Source organism: Uloborus diversus, chromosome 8 (assembly GCF_026930045.1).
Source record: "Uloborus diversus isolate 005 chromosome 8, Udiv.v.3.1, whole genome shotgun sequence".
Classification (NCBI taxonomy): domain Eukaryota; kingdom Metazoa; phylum Arthropoda; class Arachnida; order Araneae; family Uloboridae; genus Uloborus; species Uloborus diversus.
In genome coordinates, this window is record NC_072738.1 from 34,870,057 (window position 1) to 34,889,824 (window position 19,768).

General features: G+C 35.4%; 1 protein-coding gene across 2 annotated transcripts in view; it reads left to right on the forward strand.

Annotated features, from left to right (window-relative positions):
- The first annotated feature begins 237 nt into the window (after nt 1–237).
- LOC129227449 (uncharacterized) overlaps nt 238–19,768 on the forward strand; it is a 45,004-nt gene continuing 25,473 nt past the window's right edge. Inside the window, exons 1-2 of one of the 2 annotated variants that reach the window (XM_054862008.1) lie at nt 238–1,678; nt 8,164–8,208. In XM_054862008.1, the coding sequence (XP_054717983.1) occupies nt 326–1,678; nt 8,164–8,208 (1,398 nt within the window). In that variant the 5' untranslated portion in view covers nt 238–325. The remainder of the gene's footprint in view (nt 1,679–8,163; nt 8,209–19,768) is intronic. The other variant, XM_054862009.1, reaches the window with a different exon arrangement.

Sequence of the window (19,768 nt, forward strand, 5' to 3'; positions counted from 1 at the left end):
TACATTTTTTCTCTCAGTCTCAGATGATGAAAGTCTTCCCCCTATCTATAATTGTATTGAAAAATGTTTACATGATTCTAATGATGCAAACACTATGGACCAAGATATTATACCACAAACACACACAATTCTTCTAAAAAGTTCAAATGACAATGGAGGCATAAAGCCCAAGTTCAATAGGGAAAAGGCATTTGATTCAGCCCACAAAGCAAATTCTATAGAAGGGAACAAGAAGAAAGATGATTATGAGCATTCTGAATTAAATGACGGTACTTTGTTTGAACCTGTATGTAAAGGGTGGTTACATAGTTCTCTTTGCAAATTTATGTGTAATATCCTGACGGACACAAAAGTTGATTGTATATTTGGCTCTTCAGAAGAAGTTGAATATGATAGTGAGAAGAGAAAGGAAAAAACAATAGGTGATACTTGTTTTGTTTTTTTGGCTAAAAGGGAGGAGGAGGATGGTAAAATTTCATTTGAAAATGAAAATGTAGTGCCTGAAGAGAGTGATGAACTTGATAGCGAATATGTTCTTAGTGATTCAAGTGACGATTTTTCCGACTTGGAATTTAGTTCCCTTTCTCTTCTTGACTTATCAGATTCTGAAGAAAAAGAGAGCGAAGGTGTGTGTGCTAGAAAAAATGCATACCTGTCTGATATTATGCAAGCAACTTCAGAAGAGGATGATTTTTTATTTTCTTCTGCTCATGCGGAGATACTTGATAAAGAAGATGATTTTGATTCTGACAAAGAAAATAAAAGTTTAGGGGTAACATTTTTCGGTCTCTCCCGCGACCCCACACAGGGTAATTTTCTGCCTAATTTTTCTTCAATTTGTGAAACAGAAAGTGATCTAGATTCTTACCATATACGATCTGATGATGAGATCACATTATGTTCTGACATTTTATCAGACATGGAAGTTGATAAAGATGATGAAAACTCATCATACTCTGAATCATCCCAAAATGATGAGAAGGAAGGTGTTTTTGATGGTGAAGTGTTATTCGAAAGTTATTTTGGTATTGAAGGTTGTTGCTGCTCGCCAGAAGATAAACCATTAGGTAAGCTAAGGGATGAACTTACAGGAGACAATGAACATAACTTACCTCCTACTCACGCACACCCCCATGTAAAGGGTTCTGAAGCACAGGAAATAGAAGGCATATCCTTGGACGATCTGAATTTTAGTGAAATCAAAACTGATGAATTTTGTGACACATTTTTGAATCTCCTTGAAATCATTTATGCAGAAAATTTAACTGAAGAGGAATTTTCTTCTGTGTATGTTAGAGATGTTTATGATGTTCCTGAATGGGGGGACAGCAGTGAGGGGAATGATATTAGTTTTGATGAAGGTGGTGATAATAATAGTGAGGGACCCCCCACTCTTCTCACACACACACATGTTGATCATGTTGAAATAGATGGTGGTGATGGTAATATATCTGATAATGTTCATGACGACACTGACGGGCATGTTGAAGATGACATGGAGGTTAAAGATGTATCTGGTAGTTATACATTAAATGTTAGCAATGGCAGTGATGATTTAAATGAAAATGACATAAAGATTTCTGAAGATGATGAGGTTCTAGGATATGGCATTGAAAGTGCTGAGAAGCCAGTAGATAGTATTACAAGACATTTACGGGACGAGTTGTTTTTTGGTGAGGTTAGTGTTTTTCAGTTTTCATACATAATTCAAGCCAATTTCTGACAAAACAATTTGGATTACAATCTTTAAATGAGACAGTGTGAAGCAAAGGGATGTAAGTGCCAAAATTAAAATTTTAGAGATAACCGGTACAAATAACAGGGTTCCCACAGGTCCTTGAGAATCCTTAAAAGTGCTTTATTTCAGTGCTGTATTACAAAGAACCCTTTAAAGTGCTTAATTTTGAACAAAAATTCTTTATTATTTTAAAAAGGTGTTTTATTTTTAATTTTTTTAAGCAAATCTTTCAAATCAAAAATTCTGTCAATTTTTTTTCAATCATCTCTTTCTGTATTATTTCAAATCCCATTGTTTATTTCTTTTACTGAAATTCAACATTTAAATGAATTACTAAGGTTATTTTATTAATGTTGTCAATTGATTTTTTTTAAAAATTAATATCAAATATTTTCAAAAAACTTTCCCTGCTTTTTTTTTTTTTTTTTTGCAAAAACTGAAACACAGCAAAGAAATTGATTTGATTTGCTTATCTTGCCAAAATTCATTAAGTAAGCATTTTCAAGCAACAATTGCATAAATACTCATTTTTCTTGCCAAAATTTTTGCATATTCATGTTCTTTTTTTTTTCTGGTTCCTTCTCTAGTATTATTGTAATTTTTAATTGTAATTTGTAGTTTCAAAACTAGCTGTAAAACTTTTAATATCATTCAGTCTTTTCTATTATTATTGTACTTTTTAATTTTGACATTATAATCACATATGTGTCTATATGGGAAATCAAAGTGCTTTGTGCTCAGAGTTTGATTTACTTTGTAAATTTTTATTGATTAAATTCTAATTATTATTTTTATGCTACGTTTTAAGTTATCAGAATACAAATAACATTTTTAGGTTTTTTTTTAATTTTATATTTTATTTTTTTTTATTTTAAGAGCAATATTAAACCGTTCTGCAAAATCACAACATGCTCCACAAATCCATTGTAGATGGTTCTCAAATCCTTTGTTTTACAATTTTAATCCTGCATAAAGTTAAATTTTGCATTTTTGTTCTCAATGTATTTGTTTATGCTATTGTCCTAATTCTTAAATTTCATTCAATTGAAATTTATATTTTCTGTATTTTCCCATTTGTCACAAGGATCTTCCAGAACCAGGTATAAAAAGATAATACATCAACTATGAAAATTTTAAATGATTTAGCAAGAACACAAAGAAATCACCCTAGTTGGAGAAAAAGTAGGATGCTTTAAAAAAGTGCTTTATTTTAATTTCCATTTTGTAGTGGAAGCCCTGAAATAATAGGGGAACCTCTCCACTGCTTTGGGGCAAGAGATAGTTCTACTAACTCTGGTGGATGCTGCTATACTGCATGATTTAGAGAAAAAAAATCAGTAAAAACTTACCTAGGACTGCAACTTTAAAGGCATTTTGCTTGAAACTTTAAAAAGTTCACTTACATACATCCCTTTGCTTCTCACTGCCTCAAATGGGCTATGATGTTTGTTTATAGTGAAAACCTAATATATTATTGCTAAAATAATCTAATCTTGATCAATCTTGCCACACAATAAAGAAAGGCATCACCTAATTCAAACATTTGTTTTCAAAATCATTTTAAAATAAAACTTAAAATCAGTTGCCACAGAAGTGTTCACATCTTAAAAATTCATACCGATTGTCCCATTTTTTATCTATACAAATAATAATCTAAGATGTTTAGGTGTGGAATAGAAACATGAAATTTGGTATGAAGATATAGTTTTTGCAAACAATGTTCAGCTCAGAGCCTGAGTTTTGATGAATTAAGCTGAAAAATTCATTTGATTTTTAGCAGTTTTTATCTTAACATCAAACTAATTGTTCTGTTCTCCTTTAGTATATTGTTGTCTGGAGGATATTTAACTTTGCCAACTTTTTAATTGCGAAGCATCTAGAATAATGAAATTTTCTCTTAGAGTTCCGTTCAAGTTAGAAATAAATAAACATTGTTATATGATCTTTGAATAAGAAACTTGTGTGTTTATGTGTTTGTTGCAAGCTTCTGTTGAAGACAATAAGACCTGGAAATATGAAATTTTTTCAGAGGTGTAGAATATTTGAATCTATCAGTTCAAAAACCAGTCATCTCCATCAAAACTAATTTTATAGGAGAGATAAAAAGCTAAGTTATTCAAATTCAGCTGACATATGGGGCTTTTTTCCTTTTTTAAAACCTTAGAATATGGACGCTTACTTAAGACTTCGACACTTCAACGGGCTTAATATTGCTTCAATATTGCTTAATACGATTTTTAGTTGGGGGGGGGGGGGGCGAGGTAAATGAGATTTTACGGATGAGCCGAAGGTTTAAAGTTACGCTACTACCTCGCCCTAGTCTGGACTTGTCACCCTGTGACTTCCACATCTTTGGACTAAGACAACATTAGAGGGGAAACGCTTCTATTTGGACGATGAAGTGAAGAAAGCTCTGTAAGACTTCCTCAGGAATCAGCCCCGATCTTTCTACAGCAAAGGCATGGACCTGCTTCTGCAATGCTGGGACCTGTGTTTCAACGCCCATGGCGATTTCCTTTGATTTACATTGAAAGTATTATTATAATTCAGCCTGTCCACTTTTCATTTGGACAAGCCATATATATATATCTCATCAAAAACAACCCTGTTGTAAAAATTTCCCCGCCAAGAAAACCTTTAACTTTTCCGCACAAAAAAGAAAACCTGCATCCTAAACCCAAAAACCCTCAGCCATAAAAAGTTATGATATCTAGTTTGCCCGCCAAGTATCTGCCAAACTATCATCCTCCCTCTTCTCCTTTTTCATCACAGCTACTTTCATTAGAACCTCCTCCCACCTTCAACTCCTCAGAAATATGGATAGATCTTTTAGACTGTTTATCTTGTTTGGCAGGAAGCTTCTTAAAGTGAAGTGGTTGCTTGGTGAGCAAAAAGCTCCCCGCCAAACAAGATAAACAGTTTAAAAGATCTATCCATATTTCTGAGGAGTTGAAGGTGGGAGGAGGTTCTAATGGAAGTAGCTGTGATGAAAAAGGAGAAGAGGGAGGATGATAGTTTGGCAGATACTTGGCGGGCAAACTAGATATCATAACTTTTATGGCTGAGGGTTTTTGGGTTTAGGATGCAGGTTTTCTTTTTTGTGCGGAAAAGTTAACGGTTTTCTTGGCGGGGAAATTTTTACAACAGGGTTGTTTTTGATGAGATATCACATCTTTTTGCATTGATATTATTACTTTGTCTGTATTTTTAGAATTGAGAACATCAAGTCAAAAAATTTTCAATTGAAACAACGCTGTTTTGTGTTTTTAAGGAACAATAATGGCTAGCCTAATTTTACGTCAAGTTATTTTCTGACTATTAAGATTCTATATTCATTTTGCGAGAATTGGGCGGTTTAAATTTTATTACAATCCTTGTATCCTCTCTCTGTTGCAAAGAAAATTTCTTGGATAATAAAATACTATATTTTAAATTATATTGCTTTCGAGTATTTTGCAACTTCGCAATAAATTCTATAACAGTTTCTTTATTTGACATATTCAACATTTTCATGAAGGTTTCTTTAAATGTTTTACAGCTTGAGGGCTATTTTAATCTAGCTTTTCACTTTTTGTTTAATTACATTTTTTCTTAAATCGTGGATTATTTTACGTTTTATGGGATAGTTTAATTGTTTGGTGATTTATCTTTTTCTTGATAGAAGTCTTTGTCTTGTTTAATACCTAGTTTTGTTTAAAAGTTCATTTAAAAAACGAAATAACGAATGTTATCACCAAGCAAAAAAAAAAACTAAGCCATTAAATATTTTAAATTTGAATGTGTCAGAAGATCTATACAACTTTACTCGATGTCAAATCGCGGATATCCCAAATTTGCCATAGTGAATGCGCATGTTGCGCGTGGACTAAGCTCATTAAAAGTCTTGCTTAAATTAATTGCAAAAAATTTTTCAGCTAACAAATTACTGCAAAGCACGGATATCCACACACGTATTTCATATATTTTCAATTCATTATGTATTGTTTGTGAAAAATCCATTAATTTAGAAAATAATCAAACCAATAAAAAAGTGCTATTTTTCGTTTTCAATTAAAAAGTTATATGTTCCGTATTCATATGCGTACAGTTTCATATAATTTGTCACGTAAAATATGGTAATGGTTTAACCCCAGTTTCGCGCCGACATTTAAAATTTCTTCCCTACATAAATACATCAAAACTGAAAAACAGGAAGAAAAGAAATTTTGTATCGGCAAAACTGGGTGGGGGAGGGGGGGGAGGACAGCATTCTAATCTCATTCATTAATTTGTTTCTCTGCAAAAGTATAAACAAACAACATAGAATCTGAAAACAGAAAGCCCAATGAGCTAAGTCTGCGAGCATGTGCAGTCGCTGTGGCAAATTTGTGATATCCATGATTTGACGTCTAGTTGCAACTGTTGGATATGTTTTAGTCTTGATTGAATTTCATTTCCTAAGACAACTTTGGAATATTTGTTAGATCTGTTCTAACCTTGCAATTGCAGTCCGAGATAAACAAACCCTATGAGCTGAGAGTAAGTACATAAGAATTTAGGGAAAATTAGTGATTTTCAAACTTTAATTACTCCGGCCCATGATGTCCCCGATGGTTGAATTTTTGTATATGTACTCAATGGCCCTCGAAGAATATGTATACAAAAAATCATTACCGTAGCTCCTCGGGGGGCTGTGATAGAACACCGGGAAGGTACAATTTTTTGGGGATAAAAACGAGGGGGGAAGGGGAGGGGGGTCAAATGGCACAAAAGGCACATCAGTAGGGTACAAGGAATGTGTGTGCGAAATTTCAGCTTGATTCCTTTTTTCGTCTGGGCTATAGCCCTGTCAAAGAAAGCGAATACGTTTTGGAACAGCGATTTTATAACTTTAATACCTCCTCCCCCTGATGGTCTAGGGGATTGTATTTTGGTTTACGGCATCAGGGGGAACTAGAGATTGAGTGTACTAAAAATCAACTCCGGGGGTCTTCATGGGGCTGAGATACAGAGGGGGGAAAAACCCCAATTCGTTCCGTCGCATAATCTTGTTCTTGGTCGCTTTATTTTCTTTCGTCTTTGGCGGTGGATTTGCTTCTGTTGGCTGCTGACGTTTGGTTTCCTTGGCGGGGCAAGACGCTCCCGCGTCCCGTGATATGCATACATATATATATATATATATATATATATATATATATATAAACATCAATAGAACAATAAACAGACAAGTTTACAACACAGATAAATGACAGAGATGAAACCAGTACTCTTCATCAGTGGAAAGTTCATCCTATAGTCGAAAGACCAAAAAATTTTAATACTAAAACTAAGAACAGGATGTCCAATTCCGAAAAAGTCAACATTCATGAATACATTGGGCAAAAGCACCACATGTGAAAAATGAATGCAGATTTTTGGATTTTTCCAAAAATCTGAACTTCATCACTAGGAAACTTCATCCTATGGTCTTTCAATCATAGGATGAAGTTTCCACTGCTGAAGAGTACTGGCTTCATCTCTGTCATTTATCTGTGTTGTAACCTTGCCTGTTTATTGTTCTATTGATGTTTATATTTACCTGGCTTATTTGTTTGGCTGCTTTGCGCATCTTTGGGCTTCTGGTTTTTGGTACTCTAATTTTTTCCTATTTATATGTTTTTAATTATATATATATATATATATATATATATATATATATATATATATATATATATATATATATATATATATAATATGCAAACCAAATACCAAATATTAAACAAATTATATAAAAAATAATGATGAGGAAAAGGAAAATTGCAAATAGCTATTTAATAGGAAAAGACAATGTATGGTCAAAAGACCAAAAAATTTAACTATGAACTAAAAGAGTGTTTAAGCTCCAGTACATGCAATATAGAGTAACATTGGACAGATGCACCACATGTTAAACTATAAACGATAAACAAGAGCCGAAACCTAAAATTAAAAGCAGGGGGTTTCGCCTCGACTAATTAGGAAAACAAGTTCCAAAATAATTAGCCATCCACGGGACAGTACCTGCCAATAACCAAAATTATCTTACCTTGAGATCCATTTATAATAAAACCAATCCGATGTTCAACCTGACAGAATTCATTCCTGTTATCAATGGAAAAGTAAAAAATAAGTCCATATCCAAAGAGATTAATCCAAAAACATGCCAGTCGTCCGTTTCCCACGTTTTGGTGTGGTCTTTTCAATATTTTTCACTTTTATTATAATTATATATAAAATATCAGCTGAAACTGAAATTTTAAAACAGATTACAATAAATCAGATCTAATCTATTGAAAATTTCAGAAATCTTTTCTCACTTTTCATTACATTGTTTTATTGCATATTTTTTTAATACTCAGTATTTTTTGCCTTGTCAAATTATAATATACGTAGAAGTGAAAAACTGCTATAATATATGTGTTTTGCAGGGTGTACATGGACTCTCTGGATCCGGGGAAACTTCAATTTCTAAGGTAACAACGAACTCTTTGGATTTTCTATATAGTCCTCAGAATTATTCACCACTCTAAATTAATGAAACTTCGATCATGTTTGCAATTTTTAGAAAAAGAAATCATTATGTTTTGTTTATAAAATGTTAGAATCACTGTTTGGTGCCACATATAGTCTCTTCAACCTTTGGTGCCTCACAGTATTTCACCTCCTGAAGCTGCAACTATCCCCATTACCATGAATTGGTTGTGAAGAGGTTCTGCTCTATTCCAACCCTGTCGCTGTTTTGGATGGTTTGTGTTGGATATAATTTGAGGTTTATGGCCTACAGCTAAGCTGAAAATTAGGCAACTCATTTCCAACTAAAAATTTGAGGTAGTGGTCTGCCCGAAGAAAATAAAACATGAATCATTCTTTACACTGAAAAACATTTATTTGACACATATTGAAAATTGGTTACAACACAATGATTTGTTCCCCGGGAAAAATTAGAAAAAGAGATCTTACAATGAGTCCATGCATGGATTAAAAGTCCTGTTGGTGTTCCAAGGTGACGCCTCACCGGTCGTTGGACAGTATGGCAATTTCCACGAATTGCAGGCAGGTCGATTCACACCGCGTGAGCAACAGTTCACCACATCAGGGAAAGGTATACCAGGGATGGACGCGATCTTCTTCCGCAGGAGAACAAAAGACCCACATCAGGGAAACTTAGAACTCTTTGCTTTTGTAGACGTCATCACAACACGCGGGTTCCAAACTCAAAACATCATCAGTGCTTTTCCAGGAAAAACCAGACCTCACCAAGAGGCCAATAGCAAAAATTTAGGATGACATTTGACGAACACGTTCACGGGACACAGACAACACAAGACGAGGAGACGAGTAGAAGTAAAAAAACGAAGCGAAGCGATCGAGCTCCTGCCGGTCTGCGTATTTATAGCCAGATTCGGCCTTTCCAGAAACAATGTGACGTTACCTAATTTGCATATTGCCAAAACAACACAACCCGGAGAAAACACAGCTTGCCGGTTGCACAATTCTTATTTAATTTGGCATTCAGCACTTAACACCTCAACATGATTTCATCACGTCATTGACACGTGCTCTTTCGGAAGTTTACCGACATCTGCCGAATGACAACAACCAATCATAGCATGCCGCATGTTTTCCAAACACTTCCGATTCAAACTCGGACATTTGAGTGTTGGCGGCAGGTGGATGGGATTCTTCGCGCAAAGTTTTCTCTCGGAATGGCAAAAGGTAAGTCACAAAATGATTTTTCTTTTAAACAATATTGGTGAAATCCTTCAAGAACCAAAAATAAAGGCATTTAGCCCAACAAGTTCCCCCCTCTTGAAGGAATTTCATCAAAAAAAAAACACATTATATACATTAAAACATTTAACTACATTCATATTATATTTACAAAAGATACATTTGAAAAACAGTTCAAAAATTTGATACGCCCCCCTCATTTAATCCCAATTAAATATAATTTTACAAAGTTTATTTAAACAATTCTTAGATAGGGGTTTAGTGAAAATATCCGCGATGTTTATATTTGTCCTCACATATTTAATCAAAAAAATCTTTTGCTCAATTAAATTTCTTAAAAAATGGTACCTTACATCAATGTGTTTTGTACGGGAATTCTCAATGGGAGACTTAGAAAAATCAATTGTTGCAGTGTTATCACAATAAATAATTGTATCTCTAAGCTGGAGGTTTTCAATATTTAATTCACTTATTTCTGTGATTATCCTCTTCAGCCAGACCATTTCTTTTGCAGTTTCACCAAGTGAAATATATTCTGCTTCCATTGTGGATAACGCAACACATTTATGTTTAAATGTCCTCCAATTAATCGGGACCCGATCAATACACAAAATTGATCCTCCCATTGAGACCCTATCCTCCCGATTAGCGGCGTAATCGGAGTCTGAAAATCCCCGTAGATTTACACTATTGATTGAACTTAAATTTAGTTTGTATGATATTGTATGCTTTAAGTACCCTAGCAATCTTAATAGAAAATCCCAATGCTTTCTTCCGGGATTTGCTTGAAATTGGGAAAAATATTCACCGCATACGAAATGTCAGGTCGGGTCTTCCCCGCTATGTATGCCATACAACCCAACAAATTTCTGTATGGGAGCTTTTCTGCTTCCCTTTTTTCTTCCTCAGTTTTCGGGCAGTCGTCCTTCGACAAAACTGTACCCTTTGAGATTGGGAGGGTTGAATTTGGCACATAGTAATCAGAGAATAACTCCAAGACCTTCGAAATATAAGAGCTTTGGTGAATGAAAAGATTATTTTTATCTTCCACAAATTCAATCCCCAGGAGCTTTCTGGTTTTCCCCATTTCTTTAATATCATACATACTTTTAATTTCATTGATTACCTTTTTAATTAAATTTTCATTTTTTGCTAGAATTATTATATCATCTACATAAATAAGAAGAAAAGTATTTTTGTCTCTATGGTATACACAATTACATCCTTTTAATTTTTGAAAACCAAAACCACGAAGAACACTGTCTATCTCTAAGAACCAGTTTCTTCCGGACTGGTGTAGTCCATAGAGAGACTTCTTCAATTTACAGACAAAATTAGGGTAGCTTTTACTGACAAAACCCTCTGGTTGTCTCATGTAGATTTGTTCCTCTAAATCAGCATACAGGTAAGCATTTTTTACATCAATTTGTGAGTGACACCATTTTAAAAGACATATGAAAATAGAAAAGAAAACTCTTACAAGTGAAAACTCAATTACTGGACTGAAAACTTCAGAATATGACTCAATTGACTGACGGTCCCCCCTAACAACTAATCTGGCCTTGTATCTTACAACTTCACCCCTGTCATTTACCTTGAGATCGTAGACCCACCTGTTTCCCAAAATTGGTTTCCCCTCTGGTGGGGGTACAAGGTCCCACACCTCTCTTTGGTTAATGACATCCAATTCAGACTCCATGGCCAGTTTCCAGTTGTCCACCTCGGGGGTAGCCATACATTGCCTATACGAGTTCGGTATAAAAATTTCTACCAAACTTGCTTCTTCACTTTCTCCCGAACTTTCACTGTCGTCACAGATTTCCCCTACTGTTGGATTTTTAGATGAAAAGTCAAAAAGTTTTGGTTTATACTCTATTTTATTTTCACTACAATATTTTAGAACCTGTTTTAATGAATTTAATCTTACTTTATTTTTACCGGCAATTGTATAATAAATATCAGTCCTATCCCCGGTCTTTCTCTTTTTGGCTTCTCTAACCCATTTAATTTTTTCACAGGGAGTTTGCTCAACACTCTCCTGGATTTCCTGTTCAAGTTGAACTTCACTTATAGGCCTGATAAAGTTAAATTTTCTCTCATTTTTATTTTGGACTTTTAATTCCCCCCATCTTTCATTTTCATTAAACTTTACGTTAATAGTTTCTGTGACTGTTCTGGTTTCAGGATCCCAGATTCTGTACCCTTTGGTACGTAAGGCGTATCCGACCATGATCCCCTTGGTAGCCCTCATATCTAACTTTTTTAGTTTGGACCTAGGCTGACCTACATAGGCAGTACACCCAAAAATACGTAGGTGCCTCACTGAAGGTTTACGTCCAGAAAACAGCTCGAATGGGGTCTTGTCCATATTTCCTATTACCGTCCGATTCCTTACATAGTTGAAACAAAGAGCGGCTTCAGCCCAAAACTCATCCCCCAATCCAGAATCCTTGAGCATAGACCTCACACCATTCATTATGGTTAAATTATACCTTTCTACTACCCCGTTCATTTGCGGGGTGTAGGAATTGGTCCGCTCTATTTTTATTCCCTGATTGGTGAGATAGTTTTCAAAATCTTTGTTAACAAATTCTGTTCCATTATCGGAACGGATAGCCAAAATTTTTGAATTCAGGAATCTTTCAGTCCTTTTTTGAAAATTTACAAAAACATTAAATGCCTCATTTTTTGTTCTTAAAAAGAAAACATATGACTTTCTTGAGAAATCATCTATAATTATAAAGATATATTTCTTTCCCCCCAAGGACTCGGTCTGAAGGGGTCCCATCAGGTCCATGTAGAGCAATTGAAGTGCAGAATTAGTACGCCTTTCTGGCATAGATTTAAACGAGCACTTCCTCATTTTCCCTAATTGACAAGGGTCACAATTGGGTTTTTGCCCCTTCTTAATCTCCAGTCCTTGGACTGCACCAAGTTTACTCGTTTTGGTGATACTTTCCATATTTATATGGCAAAATCTCCTATGCCATTTTTCCATATCAATACTGACCATATTGGCCCCTTCAGACGGGTCCTTGGTCTTAAAAAATTTGGTATAATTAACATGTTCACAATCAATATAAAAATTTGGTTTAACATGATAAAGTTTATTTATTAAATTTGCTGTAAATAATTTAACATTTTCTTGATTAAAGACACAGATCTTTCCGGGCAACCATTTGAGCTTATAGCCCTGTCTATCTATACAAGAACCAGAAATTAGGTTGCGTCGCAGTGTTGGAGCATAGAAAACGTTATTCAATGTGATGGTAACTAATTTTCCATCTGATTCAATTTTAAAAATCACTTTCCCAATGCCCTCTACCTGGCTCTTCACATTTCCTACAGCTACCTCCATTTGTGTGTTTTGTACAGGCTCTAGCTCGGCAAATAACGATTTATCTCTACAAAAATGAGATGTACTGCCGCTATCCAATAGCCATGTATCCTCACATTTTGGGTAGGTAGTGTTTGCAGAAATTTCGTTTTCATTTACTGAACAAAACATTCCTGCCTGAGGGTCTTCTTTGGCTTGAAATTTAAAATTCCTATCCTGTTTTACTTTATTACGGCTCCAACACTTCGACGCAATATGCCCTTTCTTTTTGCAAATGTAACAAACTTTATTTTTAGCAAGAAATTTACCCCTACCATCTGCCATTCCGGAGTTTCCGGGTTTTGAAAACATTGCCGAATTTTCTATATTAGGCTCTTCGGCCAAATACCTAATCCTACCTCCCTCAGCTAGTAGTTCATCTTTTACTTTCGAGAAAGTAAATTTCTCTCCTTCCCATCTGTAGATGGCTTGAACAATGCTGCTGAAACTAGGAGGTAGATACCGTATTAATTGAAAAGTTCTGAGTTTTTCTTCCATAATATATCCATTTTCGACTAGTTGGTTAAAAATTCCCCCCAACCTTGCAGCGAATAATCCCACCGTTTCACCTTCTTGCATTTTGCAAGAGAAGTAGGATTCCCACAATGCGGCTACTCTGGCCAAAGATGGGGGTTCAAAATTTGCCTTAAGGGCTTTCCAGGCTTCATTAGGATCTTCCAAATTATCAATTAACCTTTTTGTATCTTTTTCCAAGTTTAAATAGATGATGGCTAAAGCTTGGCCACATCTTTTTCTGTCAGCACTAGTTAACTCCCCTTCTGGTTTCTTTTGGGTAATCTCCCATAAATCCCTTTCTATGAGCACCATTTTTATATCTTTGGACCAGGTAGCCCAATTATGGGAGCCCAACTTCTCAACGTTTCTATAATCTTTCTCCATAATAAAGAAATGATTCAATTTTCTCCGGGCAGATCAACCACACGACTCTGCTACCACCTGTTGGATATAATTTGAGGTTTATGGCCTACAGCTAAGCTGAAAATTAGGCAACTCATTTCCAACTAAAAATTTGAGGTAGTGGTCTGCCCGAAGAAAATAAAACATGAATCATTCTTTACACTGAAAAACATTTATTTGACACATATTGAAAATTGGTTACAACACAATGATTTGTTCCCCGGGAAAAATTAGAAAAAGAGATCTTACAATGAGTCCATGCATGGATTAAAAGTCCTGTTGGTGTTCCAAGGTGACGCCTCACCGGTCGTTGGACAGTATGGCAATTTCCACGAATTGCAGGCAGGTCGATTCACACCGCGTGAGCAACAGTTCACCACATCAGGGAAAGGTATACCAGGGATGGACGCGATCTTCTTCCGCAGGAGAACAAAAGACCCACATCAGGGAAACTTAGAACTCTTTGCTTTTGTAGACGTCATCACAACACGCGGGTTCCAAACTCAAAACATCATCAGTGCTTTTCCAGGAAAAACCAGACCTCACCAAGAGGCCAATAGCAAAAATTTAGGATGACATTTGACGAACACGTTCACGGGACACAGACAACACAAGACGAGGAGACGAGTAGAAGTAAAAAAACGAAGCGAAGCGATCGAGCTCCTGCCGGTCTGCGTATTTATAGCCAGATTCGGCCTTTCCAGAAACAATGTGACGTTACCTAATTTGCATATTGCCAAAACAACACAACCCGGAGAAAACACAGCTTGCCGGTTGCACAATTCTTATTTAATTTGGCATTCAGCACTTAACACCTCAACATGATTTCATCACGTCATTGACACGTGCTCTTTCGGAAGTTTACCGACATCTGCCGAATGACAACAACCAATCATAGCATGCCGCATGTTTTCCAAACACTTCCGATTCAAACTCGGACATTTGAGTGTTGGCGGCAGGTGGATGGGATTCTTCGCGCAAAGTTTTCTCTCGGAATGGCAAAAGGTAAGTCACAAAATGATTTTTCTTTTAAACAATATTGGTGAAATCCTTCAAGAACCAAAAATAAAGGCATTTAGCCCAACAGTTTGAAAGTGCATGGGTTCATGGCCTTGGTGTGATGTTTCTGTCTACCAAGTGGGATAAGAAACAACATAGTCTTGCAAGAAAAATCAATTTTTGCGAAAAATCTAGAATTTTGTTTTATTTTATTTATTTACTTTATTTTTAGGGCTAGGCATCAATATTGCGATATCAGCCAGCACTGAAGCGGCTTGTTTTATTTGTCCTTTTAAATATGAAGTCAATGTGAGGGTGACAGCACCTGCCGAAATGGGGTTGTTTCTTTCAGTCAAAAGTAGTACTTTTAGTCACTGAAATTGATAGAATAAGCAAAAAAAAAAAAGAAATAACAAGGACCCTGAAAAATTTTTCATTTTCCCAACAGTTATTTTTTAATTATTTTTTTTAAATGTCCGATTTTTCAAACAAGGCGTCTTGATGACGTCACAAATGATGCACTTGCCGCATCTTTCTACTGCGATTACTCATTATGGTAATCAAGAAGCGAATTACAATTGCGCTCTATGCTTGCTATCAACCATATCATTGCCATTACGCGTGAGTAAAGATGCGAATTAAATATTTTGTTCTGTGAATGGCATTTCATCTTTTGTGATGTCATCAGCAAGAAATGTAAACAATGAAAGAGCAGAGATTTAAGTAAATTTTTTAAAATATTAAACTTAGTCAAATTATTTAAAAAATAGTTAGATCCTATGTTTTTAAGTATGTTCTTTTAGAAAAAAAATACTTTTAAAATTTTGTAAACGACCCCATTCTCTCCCCAGATTCCTTTCATACCTATTTTATTAGCTCGATTTAGGTAAATAGACTGCTCTGAATAGGATTGATGCAGTGAGAAGTAGGGGGTGTTACTGGACATTTTCAAGTTTTGAGTTAAACGTGTTTAAAGATAAGGTCCCAGGTAGGCTTTCATTGAATTTTTTTTCTAAAACATGCTGTATGGAAGCACCCACCAGAGCTCTAAGACAAAGGAGAGGTCCACCTATCATTTGTACAGGAAATCGCCAAATTTATAATTTTGTCACATCCTTTTGCTTCACACTGGCCCAGTTGATCTCTGATAAAAAATATACAGATCTAACGTCCAAATAAGTCACAGATCAATTGCTTAAATTTTTTCAGATTTTTAAAGAAATATTTCTTTATTTTATGGAATTAAAAAAAATAAATGTTTTCAATTGTTCACATGTACCTCTATGGGGGGGGGGTACATATGAACAAACCTGGGGCACATATGAACATAATTGAAAAATGCAGAACAAGCATCGCATTTCAACAAACTCTTTAATATGAAACATACACTATATCTTGAATTGTTTTGCTTGTATTTCTATCTTGAATTGTTTCACTTAAATTGTTTTGCTGATGATGTAAAAGTTGTGGGGATTGTCGAAAATGAAGAACAAGCAGATAGATGGGGTATGGCAGTTAATGTAGGGAAATGTCAAGTACTACACTCATGGAAATGAGCGTACGAGATATCGTTTACAGGGCTCAGTCATTAATCAGGCGGAAAATGTTATGGATCTGGGTATCTTAATAAATCAGGACTTCAAGTTTAGTCAACAGTGCAGCATTGCTAGTAACAAAGCCAACAAAATGCTTGGGTTTATCAATAGATCTATTTCAAACGAACCTAAGAAGGTTCTTCTGCCTTTATATAGGAGTTTAGTAAGACCTCATTTGGAGTACACTGTTCAGTTTTGGTCGCCTTATCTGAAGAAAGATATTTTTGTATTGGAAAGGGTTCATAGAAGGGTAACTAGATTAGTAAGGGGACTTTCAGATTTAAATTATGATACCAGATTTAATAGGCTTAACATGTATAGCCTGGAGCAAAGGAGAGTCAGAGGGGACATGATTCAGTTATTTAAATTTATCAAAATGAAAGATGAAAATGGATCAAATTTTTGCAGGGAAAGCAGGATGAGGGGGTCATTGTTTTAAGCTATTTAAATCTCAGGCTAACTTGGATATTTGGAAAAACTACTACTTTAGCAGGGTCATGGGCACTTGGAATAGCTTACCAGAAGAGGCGGTAATGAGAAAGGGGGTGGATAGCTTTAAGAGGGCCATTGATCTTCATTGAGGACTAATTAATTGACTAGGGCCAGCCTAGCTGGGCTCAGAGCCTGTTGCCGGTCGTCACATTTGTATTTGTATATGACCAGAAGTATAGGGACACTTTCAAAAATTCATTTTTGTAAAGGATTTCTCAAGAAGTAAGAGACCAATTGCTTTGTAACTTTTGTCACATAAAAGTATGCTCCAACTATCATTTTCCAATAAAAGTTATATCCCCCTTGATTTTCGGGGATCAGTAACAAATTGAGGAAAATACAAATGTTTTTTGATCATTCATCGTCTGGCCGTCCAAAGAGCTGTCGGCGCCCAGGGGGAAAGCTTCCTGGCGCCTCCCCCCCCCCTTTTACAAACACAGAAAAATCAAGTTAGTTATAACATAACATCATTGCATAATACGCATGAACGCATCATACTTCTTTTTTTTAATATTAATGAACAAAACAATCAGAGGGCTATAGATAGTACAAATTAAGCACTGAATCTGTTTCTAATATTTAGCATACATTAATACCCCAAAAGTTTTGCGTAAAATGGAAATGTTAAAATTCCAAATATTTATCTTGTAAGATGCTACCCCACAAGATAAAAACAATTAAAACTTAACTAGTTACTCATATTTATCAAACTAAGAATATGAATTAAAAATTTATTGAGACTAAATAGAAAATGTATTTATCAAAGAAACATTAAAATTAAATTTCAATATGGACTCATCCACTGATTCTTTTCTAGAGTTTTTTTTTTTTTTTTTTGCTTGTATGAATATATACCAGCTTTCATATCTCGCTCGTTTGGAAAAAGACTGCCACAATACAAAATTTTTCATTTTCATATTTTTTTTTTTTTGCTTAATGGCTTTCAAATGTCGTTATCTTCTGTGGAAAATAACAACAGATTTTTTGTTCTAATATAAACCACGGGAGAGCACAGCAAACTTACTTATCTTAATGCAAATTGCCTGAAGGGTTCAACTTCAAATGCTAAAATTTCATTTTTTATATTTATTTTATGACTGTGCATCTATGATTCACTTTCGGCCGCTAGAGGGCGCCTGTGATGCAGGGAGTGTTTTTTGCTGCTAATTTGATAAGTGTTTTTTTACTATAATTTTTCATTATTACTGTCTAGTTTTAGGTTTTTTTACTTCACTTTATCATGTAATTTAGTTTTATTGTGTTTTGGGGGCTCATTTTTGCTGTTATTGTATTCTTGAAGTGTTTTTGCATTTTTTGGAGCTAAGCCTAACATGTGGTGATCTCCTGGTTTTTGATCTTGTGTGCTTTATTGGGTGTAGCAACTCTGTTTATTTACTGCTGTTTTTAGTATTTATTCTGTGTTTTTTTGCAGTTTTATCTTACTGTTTTGCCTTTTGGAACATATTCACTGAGTAGAAATGGGTGTTATATGCATTATGAAAGAGGTAAAGAGTGGGAAGGGGGACAGGTGGATCTCTTGTGATTTATGTCATATGTTCTGCCTGTATAAGGGGGAAAATGAGTCTGTTTTTGAAGAGGATTATATTTGCACTAAATGTGCTGAACTCTCAGACTTAAGACTTAAGATGCTAGTTTTGGAAGCCCAGTTAGCATTAGGGTGTAAGCCAGTTGTAGAGGGTATAAATGTTCCAGAGATTCAGGGGGAAGTTTCAAATGAGGAGTTAGATTGGGAAACTAAGGGTGTAATTTTGGGGGACTCTATGGTAAGGGAGGTGGGTAACACAGTTGGGAGAGTAAAGCGTAAGGTGGCTAGGTGTTGTTTACCAGGGGCTCGGGTAAAAGACGTTAATATGGTTGCTGAAAAGAAGGGAGTATTGAATAAGGAGGACATGGTTACTTTGTGGGTGGGAACAAATGATGTAGGCCACAGTAAAAATGAGGAGTTTTCTAGGGAATGGGAATCCCTGTTGGATAAAGCAACCAGCTTTTCGACGAATGTCCAAGTGGTTGGTTTGCTTCCCAGGTATGGAGTGCATAGGAGCTGGCTAAATCAACGTGCGAGGTGTATGAACTTGCTACTGAAGTCAATTTGCGAAAAGCGCAGTATCAGGTTCATTGATGTATGGAGTCACTGTAAACGGGATTGGATTGCTAGGGATGGCCTGCATCTGAGCTCTACAGGGGTCAAAATGGTTAGTGGATTGATTTTAAGGGCTTTGGAGTCAAAAAACTAAGTTGGAATGGGGGGCATGGTTCAAGCACCAGGTATCGAGAGAATGTAATGTTTTTGGGTATTGCTAGAAATGGAAATAAAGTGACAAACAAGAGTAGTAATGTTAACAATTGTAATTTAGGAAATTTCAGGGTGTTAAATAAAAGCAACTTAGGCATGCTTAAAGTTTTCTATACCAATGCTCGCAGTATTAGGAACAAGATGGATGAATTGAAAAGCATAGTTATGGATGAGAAGTTGGATGTTATCGGAATTACAGAGACATGGGCTACCGAATCTGATGCAGAGTTATTACATATTGCTGGGTATAATTTATTCAGACAGGATAGAGTAGGTAAAAGAGGTGGTGGGGTTTTATTTTATGTTAGAGACAATTTTATTTGCAATGAATTGGTCATAAATGATAAGCCTACTGATATTGATATGGTTTGGCTGGAGTTGATGAGCAGTAAGGGCATAAAGCTACGCTTTGGAAACATTTATAGGCCACCTAATTCAAACCAGGGACAAGATGAACAGATGTACCGTATTATTAGTGACATGTCTAGTAAGGGATCCGTTATCATAATGGGGGATTTCAATTTTCCGGGTATTGATTGGAAAAATTTTTATCCTGGTAATGGCAAAGAAGAGGAATTTTTAAAAGTAATTGGTGACTGTTTCTTAGA